The following is a 12,280-nucleotide window of genomic DNA, read 5'->3' on the forward strand; positions in this document are numbered from 1 at the left end:
GAGCCCAGACAGGAGCTCCAGGCAGAGCAGCAGACATGCTTCTCTCCTTTCTGCCTTATCCCTTGCAGAAGCCCCATCTGTTAGGCATGAGTAACACATGCAGCCACTTTTCCTGGAAAATATTGTCATCCTCCCACTCCCACCCTCCCCTTTTTACGTAACAAGCTAGTGGCTAAGGTATTTGGTGGAGATCAGGGAAATCTAAGTATAGTCACAAAACTACATTTAGGTTAGACATTTGATTAAAACACCTGTAATCCAGGCAATCTTTAGACCAGTTGCCTGAGGACTAAGCTAAAGCATTTATTCCCTATGGCTTATGCTTTTCAAGATTTTTTTTCCTTCTTAGCTGTATATGCAGGAGCAGAGGCACAAAGCATTCTGCTCCCCAGCGCTGGGACACCCCACAATGTGAGGTGGGTCATGCAATCCTGCCTGGAGACTGGGACTGAACCTCCCTGCCTGGGGAAGCAATGGAGACTGCCCAGCCCAAGCCCCTGTTTGCTCTCCACCTACCCAGAGCAGCATTGCTGCTTGAGGGGTGGAAAGAGGAAGATGAAAAGAAAGAGGCTAAACACTTCTGTACCTGTGGGTCTTCTTCTTAGCTTGCTCTGCTGTGCTCAACCCCCTTGTAGCTTATTGGATCACCCTGGTAGCATCTCAGCCTCATTGCCTTGTTTCCAGGGAGCACAGATCCCTGGAGCAGCCAGGGGAGCCTGCTGTGGCCTGAATGCTGCTTACAACAGGACCCCATGGAGACACTGGTGATTTTTCACTCAATATGAAGCATCTGTACACACACACACACATACTCACAAATTAAAATTTAAAATTTTAATTCTGTCAGTCAAGTTCATGATTTTGTTCTCATTAGAGACATAATCACAAATTAAATTTTAAAATTTTAATTCTGTCAGTCAAGCTCATGATTTTGTTCTCATTAGAGACTTGTGCGAGCACAGCTCAATAATTATCACTTCCTATTTTTTTTTATTTTCTTGGATTTCAGTATTAGCTTTAGCACCTTTTTTGATGCAAACCCTTCTAGGTGGTTTTAAGGCACTGGAATAAAAACTACATTTTTTTTCTTTCACCTTTGTTATGGAAATCCTGAGGTTGCCTTAAACTCCTCATTACTTTAGTTATAGTCATGGAGTTTAGTGGTTAATTATTTTAAGTAACCATGCTTGTATAAAAGAATTAGCATAAAAAATCATGGCTACTGATGTCTATTCTCCTTAATTTATAAAATTATTTCAAAGCCATTTGTGTAAGGTGTTGCTAATCATTTTGTATTGCATACATTGACAGAGTTGTGTTCTTTTCATTCCATATGTCTGTAATATCAGCAGCCTTGTTTAAAAAAACATGCTTTGTCTCTGTGCCTGTTGCAGTTGAAATCATAATTTACCTATCTGTTTCAATGAACAAAACAGAGCCACAGAAACCACAGACAGGAGACAAGGTCAAATTTAATAAATTTAATAGGCTATGAAAGTCCTACTGTGCTCAGTTGAGAGTATGTGAATATCAAAATTTCTTTGCTTCCTCTAAGCAGTATTTTGTGTTTCACTTGGGCCTTTCAGGACAGATGTGTGTCCATTTTGTGTCTCGTCCCTCTCATGGAACTGCTATTTCATCAGGGTCTTGCTGAAACAAATTGCTGGTGTAGCCACGGCTCTCTCAAGCTGTGTGCTGGTGGCTCCTGGCTGCTATGGGTGAGCCCAGGTTTGCAGCAGGGTTGTGCTTCTCCAGCTCTGTACCATAGAGAATGTTCCTGTGCCATGGCATTACATAAGTGACCCTAAGTTCCACCACAGTTCATTATGTTAGTAGTGAATTGACAAAGTGTTGTTGTATCTTTGCCTGTATTTTAGGTGAGATTATTGTAGTGAACTGGGAAAGATTTTTTCTTGGAATTCACTTGTGAGGTCCAACTGGTGTAAAGAATATTTGTCGATGCCCATAATGGGATAAGTGAGTTACTTGTCCTCTCATTGCAGTGAATTTCTATTCAAGGCACAGTAGTGATATTGGTAATTAATATTTGGAAGTAAGTTTAAATGTGCTATGTTCAAAGTCCTTTGGGAGATGTGTACTTACTGTTTCTTAGAGCTGATTCCTTATTGTACGGAATAAATAGTTGAGTGCTCCTGTAATTTAAAATATGTTCACTTTCTGGTTACCAAGGAGACCATATGAAATAGATTGTAAGGGTCACTTTAAAATTTGGTAGCTGATTTCTGGGTTTGAGTGTTGTAGCTGGGCTGTCAGCATTTCATGATGATCGTCACAGTAATTCTAATTATTTTTATCCCTCTCATTATGATCGGCAAATACAATTTATTGGAGTTTAGTGTTTTAACTTCACTCTTATGCCTCTCCAGTACATAAGAAGGGACATTATTATAAATAGATGGTATTCATGGAGGTGGAAAAATTGCTAAGCTATTACTGTGCTGCTTTGAAGATACCCTACTGTCACTGTTCTCAGCTCCCTATTTTAACTAGCAGTGACATTTGTGTTACTATCCCCACATGACTTTTTGAGTTATTTGCTTAATTTGGGCAAAAGTCTGAGAGATAATTCAGGTTGAATGTCTTGTTGAGAAGGAGTTTTTACAGGTAGAGAATTTGGTTTTTGAGATATTTCTAAAGAAAAATGAAAACCAAAGCAGTAGCAGTGGATAAAGCCTTTGTCATCTAAAAAGAGAAGCTAATATTATGTAAGTAATTGCAAGAATCTTGTAAAGTTGGAATTCAAAGAAGATTTCCAGCAAAGTGAAAGTTTTTCCAGAAGCTGAAGAAGTACACTAAGGAAGAGGAGATCAGGACCTCTTGAGCTATGCCTGTGGCATTTTCCCCATCCATTCCTGACTGAAGAGGTAGAGGCACATGTATTAGTTCACTAGTCATGCAGTGGAGTTCCTTGAACTTATGTCTTATACTTAAGTTAAGAAAAGTAGGTACTGAAATACATTTTAATTGGCAAAAAAGATCTCTGTCCATCTTCAGGCTTAGGTAGAAATGATTGGTTCAGAGGACCATAGTTACCTGCAGTTATTGCCCTGGGGGTGTTTCACAATAGAACATACCCTGAGGTAAACTCTGCCCTGGCAGAGATGTTTCAAAAAGTATAGCAGCAAATCTAGTCCACAGAGATGTGTTCTCTACTAGCAGAAAAGTGCTGCAAGCAGTGTAGAAAATACTGCTTCCCCAGACCAAATTATGATACAATGGCATAGAGAAAGATTATACTGGTTATAAATTGTCTTGAACAAGAGTTTTTTAATAGTCTGGAATGGTCTTAAAATGATACATTAACTAATATTGTTATACTGACTGAAGTGTTGAGCCTGGTTTGAAATTGTGGGAAAGCAATCTAAACTCATCATCAGAACAGTGTGACAAATTATCTCTGATATGTTTATTCTAGTTGTCATTTGTACTTAGATTAGGGATAGATTATTGACTATCTTATACTAAAACTCTTGAGACAGTGGTATTCAGTGATTTCAGCAGTATCTCTATGCAACAAAGTTGTAGAAAATGTAATTGTGAATGTGGCAAGAACCATCAGAAGTTCTGTCATAAAAAATGTGGTCCTAATTCAGACAGCAGTGGGACCATAGTGCTTTTATTGACCAGCAGCAGAGCATGCATCGATGTTTTCCACACCACACCGTGCACATCTCACAATATTCACTGCTGTAAAAGACTGATTGTATGTGCTCACCCAGATCTGCAGATAATCACAAACTGTTGGAAATGATCTCTAATCCAAACCAATGTCCACCTCCTCCAATAAAGGATATCATATATAGATTTTCTGATGACCATTTAGATGTTACTTTGTTCATAAAATTACCATAGCAATCACCTATTGATTTGGAACCAAAATATTGGTAGGATGCCTTGCTCTCTCTTGGAAATTTTGCAACCCTTTTATAGTACCTGATTTATTCAGTTGCTATTCTAAGATAGAAAAAAATCAATCTCATCATATCTCTTGAAAGAGACCATTTGATGTAGAAAACTCCCTCTAGCCAGACCAGGTAGGTTGTGTTTTCAAGCAAAAGTTAAGCTTTTGCCAGCATAATAGCTAAAAGGCAGATAATGTAATTTCAAGAAACTCTCTATTAAATTTTTGGTACCTTTTCTTGACCTTTAAGTCTCTGTTGGTTGTCTTCTAACATTTTCTTTGAATGGTCTAGATATCTAATCTGGTTTTGGTTCATGAAGCATGCACAACCTTTAAAGGGAAACCTATATTAATTAATCTTGTCTGGCCCAATGACTTTCTTTATAGACTTGCATAAATCACCCAGCTTCTCTAATTCCTCTGTGAAATCAGCCAATAGCAAGATCTGAACAGGAAAATGTGATTTAATTTTAAAGATGATTTTGCTATTATAAGATGTAGTTTTGTTTCACTGGGGAATGAAGACAGTTTCTACACCACTTGTGAAAGCGGATGCAGCCCATCTGTCTTGGAGAGGTTTGCCCTGGAAAGTACTGCCAATCAGGGTGCTGAGGAGCTGGGAGCATGACTACAAGAAGAAAAGATTATTTTCCTCTGGGAAAATCAGCTTTCCACAGCTCCTGGGATTGTTAGGAGGATGCCTTAGCATTATGTGAATTATTCAATTATTTTATCTTATAAAAGTGTTTTACACATAATAGCCAAATTTTTGACATGGTACCATACTGAAGCCAGTAGAACAAAACCTGTTTTCCAGAGCTTTGGTAAGTTGAAGTAAATGGGAAAACAGTGGTTTCTACTAGTACAGCAATCAGTACTTCCTAAAGCCTGTCTCAGGCACTCCAGCTTGAGCAAGCTGGTTGCTGGGTAAGAGTGAAGTCTGAGCTGTCATTATTTACATGTAGCAGATTTGTGGCATATTGCTGTTTGATGCAGCAAGCATTTGTACCCCTTTTTCTTATATACATGGTCTGGGGTCATGTCAGAAGGTATTATCAGTATCTCTGCAGCCTGGAATAGCAGGAATTGGTGAGGCAGGGAGGCAGGCAGTGCCTGCAAGGGCAGCAAAGCGAGGGTGAAACTCCCTCATTAACGCTGTGTTCATTACCCTGCTGTGCCAGGGATGTGCACGGGTAACAGCAATTCCTGCAGCCAGAGAAGGAGCAACACACCAGTCTGCTATATTGTCACATTTCATAAAGCTAATCACCTCTTAGTATTTGCTCTAACTCTAATTTTCTACTTTGCAGCTGAAGTTCAAAGTGAAATAGAACGGATCTTTGAATTGGCCAGGACACTGCAGTTGGTAGTGCTTGATGCTGATACCATTAATCACCCAGCTCAACTGAGCAAAACCTCTCTGGCTCCCATTATAGTATACGTAAAGATTTCTTCTCCTAAGGTAAGTATTTTAGATACCTTCATGTTTTTTCTGTTTTTCTGGGTTGATTGGTTTTGGTTTTTTTTGGGCCTTAAATGCAGATATTCACATGTCCTCATTTAGGTTCAGAACTATAGATTGTTATTGCTTCCCTTTGGATAGTGAACCATTAATAATCAAAAAAGTATCTGAGCTCTAGTGTTAACTAAAACCTATTATGGAAAATATGCTATAGCTCCAATGAGTTTTTTAGTTGGAATTGCACTTTCAGTATCAATCACATAAGTAGTGCTCATGGTTTGTTAAATCAAAATAATATGGAAATGAAAGAATGATTTTCACTGAATGAGTATCAGACTGATTGCTAAATTTTAATATCTGATAATATATTCTTTCACTGTGTGTAAAAAAATGCACAGACTTTGTGAAGAGGCATTTGAAAGAGAAAGATGAATTTGTGAAAAGAGCACTCAGGAGATCAATTAAAAAAATTCAATTTAGAAAAAAAACAAAACCGAAGCAGCAGAAAAAAGGCAGGAGTGGAACTTTTTAGTGCTTCTAAAGGAAAGGAGATATTTGTATGTAAATGAAAATTAGCACATCCTGGATGAGGGAACACAGGAAATGTTCTTGAAGCCAACAAATGAAGAATTTGCTCTGCTCATGTGAGCAGTTTAAAATGTAAACATTTTAAGTGGTTATACATGTAATTTAGTATTAGTCTGCTCACTTTTTTAATGTCTTATTTTTCACAGGTTTTACAGAGGTTGATAAAATCTCGAGGGAAATCTCAGGCCAAACACCTTAATGTTCAGATGGTAGCAGCTGATAAACTGGCACAGTGTCCTCCTGTGAGTTACTGTTAATTTATGTCTTGTCTCTGAAAGGTGCCTTTCTTTTCAAGCACGAGGTTAATTACATAATTTTCGGGAATGTTTGCCCTCTTCTGGCCATATTTAACTATTGCTTTTTGCAGAGCACCTCCTGAGGTCTCAGGGCTCAGCTTCAGGATGCAGGGGAAAAAGAGTCCTAGTCACAATCAGTTATTAGGATGTGTGCTGGTACAGTCAGTGCTTCAGTAAACTGAACATTTGCTCTACTTCCTAGGTTTTAGGGGGTTATTGGTTGAAAAATGAACTCTCTTAGTGACTGTCCTTTATCTCTGGTAGTTTAGAGCTCCTCTGGGACATCTGTCAGCATGGCCCACCACTGCTAATGTTCTTGGTCAGGGTTTTGCCAAAGAGCTGAGTGGTACTGCATAGCTGACAGCTGTACAGTTCTTCTTCAGATGTGCACTGAAGCAAATTCTCTCAATTTCTACCTATAAAGTAGAGGTGATGGCACCCCAACTGTGTTTTAAACCTGGCATGCATTTCTGCCTGCATACTCAGCTGCCAAGAGTATGGGTAAGGAACGAGAAGATGGGAGTACAGTTCAGTTGCAGATATAATTTGCCATAGTTACGAAGCTGAGTGAAAGGAATGTCTTCATCTTTTAAGTTCAAGCATCTCAGTTAAGCAATGCTTAGGTCCCCAGGAAGTCAATGAAGAATGCTGGAGACCTGCACAGGCGCTCAAAGCTGCCTTCTGCTCCCTGACCAGGGAGGAAATGGATAAAACTCACCTCCTAACTTTAGGAGACTAAAATTAGACTGTGTGACTAATCTCTTACCTAATATTTGTATGACACTTGGAAACTGAATGATCTGTATTCTTATGGTTGTTTGTTACTGGTCTTAGTTTATCTTAGTTTTCTCTTAGTTATTCTACAAGGGGACTGAATCCCTTTCTTGCCATCCCATTTTTTTAAAAGTTAATTGTTCAATATTTATCCCTTCTTTCTGTGTATTTAAGATTTGTTCAAGCTGCTTCTTCCTGTCTTCTTTGACTGTGCATTACTATGTGGAAGTCACAAGGCCTTGCTTTAGCAAGTATAATATTAGTGCTAGTTATGATTACCGTCTTTTGTATCAACTGTATTCAGAAAAAAAAAAAACAAAAAAAAAGATTCAATATCTTAATACAAGTACTAAAAACATGATTCATTTTTGATTAATGGAAAGCATGATCAATGTATTTAGCTGATCTCCCTTTACCTGGTGATTATTCTCACTAAAACCTTTTCTTTGTCAGGAAATGTTTGATGTAATTCTTGATGAGAACCAGCTTGAAGATGCTTGTGAGCACCTTGCTGACTATCTGGAAGCCTACTGGAAGGCCACACATCCACCTAGCAGCAATCCTCCTAACCAGCTTCTCACTCGCACACTTGCAACAGCCACTCTTCCTATTAGCCCGGGTCCAAATATTAATTTACAGGTACAGTTTTTATGCCATCTCTTCTTTTTCTTCTGTCAACTTCTTCTCCTTCCAAAGCACAGAGTTAGGCTGATACTAGAATATGCTGAATATGTTTTCCCGTTGTTGGTAGATTGAAAGCTTTTTCAGCAGACATTCACCCATTTTCAGTATAAAAGGCAAATGCAAGGATGTTGCTGTTACTGCTATTGTATTCATAGTAGCATGAGTTTGTGTATTGACTAGGGGGCTGGTTTTGATTCCAAGGGCTAAGCTGGCCTGAATGAAAACATATGTTGATGTGAAATGGAATACTTCAGGTTTTATTGTGCCCAGGACACCGCTGTGCCAGTAATATGTGTACCAGCCACAAGCATTTTTATAGCAGGCCATGTGTAATCCAGTCAGAGAAATAAAACTAGACTAAGACTGTGCACATTCCAGCCTCTGGTAACTTCCTGACTGATGGGCACACTATGGCTAATAGGCAAATCCTGGCCCCAGAGGCCCTGCGTGACAAGCTGGGTTATGTACAGGGCAGATCCACAAATGTTTGAGGGAAATCTGTGCCAATCTTCCCACAGGCTGTAGAGTTGTAGAGGTTGAGGATTACTGACTGTATTAGTAAACACTCAAGGTCAAAGTGGCCCTTCCAGTGTTTCCTTTGTTCTTTTATTTATTGGCCATTGCTGTGAAAAGTACAGACTTCCTTGGAGCCAAACTCTTATGTCAAAACCAAGTCCCATGTTGTGCAGAAAAACCTTGAGAGAGGCTCTGTGTTCTGTACAGTGAGCACACTCTCAGTGAGCTGGCAAAAGCTGGCTTTATTCCTGCCTCTGCACTGATGTGCCTGTTGATATGGGTATATTAGGTCCCCTCTCTTCTCCTTTGTATCATTTTATTGAGGTGTTCAGCATAAGGAGATGCTTTCCTTTGGATATGTGTTGCATGATATGAAATGAAATGTTTAAACTACTTCTTCATTATAAGTAGTGAGTGACTCCTTGAGGCTGAGAAGTACACAGAGGGGAATAAAATAGATCTGTACCAGATCAAATAAAGGCTTACTACAACTAAATTTCTACCGAAGTTCAATATATGCCCATAAATTACATACATATGCAAGTTATAATTCATAACTTTGGCTAAGAAAAACACTTCCTTTTAGAAAATCAAAGGAAAAAAAGTATCTGCACCCAAGTTAAAATGCAAATAGTTGTGCTCTTTTTTATGGTTTTGCAAAACACATATTTGTGTCAAATAATTTATTTCTCATTAGAAAACCACAGACTTGACAAGTTTGTTCTTTTAACAAGAAAAATTTCTTTAGCCATCTTGAAGGCTATCTCCTTCTCTTGCCTTCAGATACAGTTGCAGGAAAAGAGACTGTAAGCTATAGCTCATTTCTGCCTTTTTTTCTGTCCTCAGAGCTGAAACACCTTGAAAAAATTGTGAGCTGGACGAATTTCTGAGTATGAAATTCAGTATTGTTGTGTGCAGCCTTGCTAGATAAACTTGCTTTGCTTTGTAAACTTCTAAATTATTTTGCTCAAGTGTTTTTATGCTTTTTGAGTGTGGATTTATATCTCACATACTCATTCTATTAACCACATTCTCTGGAGGAACTATGCAAAGTTTTAATAACACTTTTCTGTATGCTGTGCTGTCTCCTTAGAAACTAACAGATTTTTATCTTAAGGATTAAAAATGAGGATGTATTTGCAGTTTCAAAGTTTGTTTATAGGTCTACTAGTACAGCAGTGTGAATCAACAGGGATCCCTTATTGAACATAAAACTTTTCTGTTCCTTTGGTTTCATTTTCCTACAATACATTTCAGCTGACATCTCAAACCTGAGCCTGTCATTGCCTTGGCACAGAGTGGGTCTGTTTTTTAATGATGGTGGCTGAACCCATTCTTTCAACAGTGTTAAGACCCTGTATTTAGAGAATTCAAAGTCTATGCCTGTGTTTTTTTTCTGGACTGCTCTACAGGGAAAAGCCACCAGTTGTTTGGTCTGGGGGAGCCACATCCGCACTGCAGAGCATTGGAGTCATCGCCCCCTGGGGCCAATGCAGTGCCCCTTTGCCATGAAACATATTTTGGGTTTGTGGTTTTTAAGTCCCCAGTGTACATTGTAAGGAGAGATTTGTGTTGCCAGCTGCCAGAGTGGCATTTTTACAGCATGAAGCTGCCTGTGTGCATTGCATGGCACGAGGTGCTTGAAGGCGTGAGGCGTCCTGGGACGGTTTGAAATTCAATAGACAAAGACCTTGTGTCTGTCTGAGGGGGAGCTTCAGAACAAAATTGTATGGAAATAGTTGGAAATAACTCCAAAAGGCCTGGAGCCACCTCACACACATATGGTGTAGGCGATCAGGGACCACTGGAAATAAGGAGCAAGGCAAATTCACTTGATGGACAAAGGCTTCTCTGTCCTCTTTCAACACTGTATAAACTTCTTTCCAAGAACCCCTACTTCTTTGAAAGTACAAACTGAGTACTGAAATAGGATTTTCTCAAACTTTTTTCTATTTTAGACAAAAAACCTTATGAAATTGGGCCATAAAATTCCTGCAGTGAAGAATCTATTCCAAATCAGAGCCCAAATTTGGTTATGAACCAAAAAGCCAGACTCTAATCCAGATTCAGACATTACCTCTTCAGCGTTCCTGTAATATTTAATGGAAGTTACTGTTAATGAATTTTCCCATAAATCCCAACAGCCCTAACACTATTCTAAAATTGCAGGTATTGGCTCTAAATTTATTAATTGTTTTTTTTCATGTGCTCATCATAGCACGGAAGATGCATCTGAGCTTGTAAGAGCAGCAGTGTTTCCAATGCAGGTTCAAATTTTGCATTTGTTCTCAAACCACAGCACTGACAGATTTTATTAGTCATGCATTTGACTACATGAGAACTATAGGGTTTCACATGTATGCTATGTTTATGTGCCTTAAAACCAGTCATGGTGATGAACTGATGAAAGTTGTGTTTACACATGCAAAGCAGGCATGTTTCTGCTTTGGACTCTTTTGCTTTTCTCTTCATTTCATTTACAATTCACCTCCATTGAGTCATTTCATTTCACCTTGAACAGATTTGTTCATGTTTACAATTATTATATTCCCTTCTGGCAAATCAGGATCATCTCGAGAATCACAAAAGCAAGAACAAATAAGAAATTCGACTGCTATTCCCGTTACCTTGTTCTCATCTATGCCGTTTGTTTCAAATTAGAAACCCAGCTCGTCTCTCAGATGTTTGCATAATAAAATGTTGTCTTAGAAAATTAGGATTTGCTGATTTGAAATATGCTGCTTTTTATAAGTTTCTGATTAAATACAGGTTATTTTCCTTTCCAATCTCCTGTAATTTTACTCTTTGGGTTGCTAGGAAACCCACCTGCCAGGATCTGTGGCTGAAGGACAAAATTTCCTCCTTCCCCTAGCTCTTTTCCACAAAATAGAAAGACAGAAAGAAGATATGTCCATAAACTGCCCTGGGGGCAATCCTTATTTTTAGACAACTCTGAACATAGAAGGGCAAACTTAAGACTAACTTTGGTATTCAGAACAGTCACACAAACAAATGCCTGTATAACTCTGGTAAAATCTACATTAATTTTGTGGCAGCAGAGATGATTTTGTCTTGACATTCTTCATCTGATATGAGAAGCATAATTCAATTTCAATATTACTATTAAAACTTCTGCAATTAAGCCTGAAAAGTCCTTAGCTGTGGTTTGGCAATAAAAGCAGGTTAATGTAATGAAACCCCCAGATGAGGTAAATAATGCCACTTGTTCGTTTTGCAGTGATTTCAAAGCATTTATGCGGGTGAAGAGTAGGTTTATTGCCTGGTAATTTTTATTTCAGTCTTTTAATAGCAGTGGTGTGCTAGGAAATGTTGTATGTGATAATATCACTCTCCTCCTGCTTTTCTTGGCAATGGGCTGTATTCTCGAGCTCTTAAAATTATGAGGTCAATGTTTAATTTTTCATTACCAAGAAGAAATTAAATTATTGCTGAGAAAACAGAAGATCAGTGATACTATTAGTATCATAATACAAACTTTATTCATACTAGATTCAATTGCATTTTTTCCTTAAAAAAAGTTCCTCTATAAGAGCCAAGGTTTTGTACTTTGGTTCTTTGCTGGAATCTACCTCCTCAGCCCTCTAAAATCACTTTCCCATAGCAGCTGTTGCCAGACACGCATCTGTAAACTCTCAACTGATATATGCTCTCTCCTGGCATATCTCCTCTCAATTTTTCTGCAGTTTGTCCTGTTTCTGCATGCTCTCTTTTTCTTTGGAGGGTGGTGACAATAATTGCTAATTGGAGTAGTCAGAAACATCACAAGAAATGAGAAAGTGCCACAGAATAACCCAAGTGCCACCCTAAATTCTGATGAGAGAAAAAAAAATGTTTGTATTATAATACTGAATTTTCAGTAAAAGTGGAATACTAATGGTTTCTTTCCTAGTTTAGATTCAAAGTGGATTGTTCTGTACTTGAAATTTTATTGGTTTCATGGTACTTTCTAGTTGAATTTGATATTGGGGGAAGCTTTTCAATGTGTGTACCTCATGACCTTACTGCTGGTTCTGGTAG

The 12,280-nt window shown here is 38.4% G+C and overlaps 1 protein-coding gene across 6 annotated transcripts in view; it reads left to right on the forward strand.

Annotated features, from left to right (window-relative positions):
* CACNB2 (calcium voltage-gated channel auxiliary subunit beta 2) overlaps positions 1–12,280 on the forward strand; it is a 110,589-nt gene that overhangs the window by 90,639 nt on the left and 7,670 nt on the right. For all 6 annotated transcript variants that reach the window (XM_031066780.1, XM_031066779.1, XM_005418606.3 and 3 more), the window contains exons 10-12: positions 5,233–5,384; positions 6,119–6,214; positions 7,496–7,681. In XM_031066780.1, the coding sequence (XP_030922640.1) occupies positions 5,233–5,384; positions 6,119–6,214; positions 7,496–7,681 (434 nt within the window). The remainder of the gene's footprint in view (positions 1–5,232; positions 5,385–6,118; positions 6,215–7,495; positions 7,682–12,280) is intronic.

This window comes from Geospiza fortis, unplaced genomic scaffold (genome assembly GCF_000277835.1).
Source record: "Geospiza fortis unplaced genomic scaffold, GeoFor_1.0 scaffold138, whole genome shotgun sequence".
Lineage (NCBI taxonomy): Eukaryota > Metazoa > Chordata > Aves > Passeriformes > Thraupidae > Geospiza > Geospiza fortis.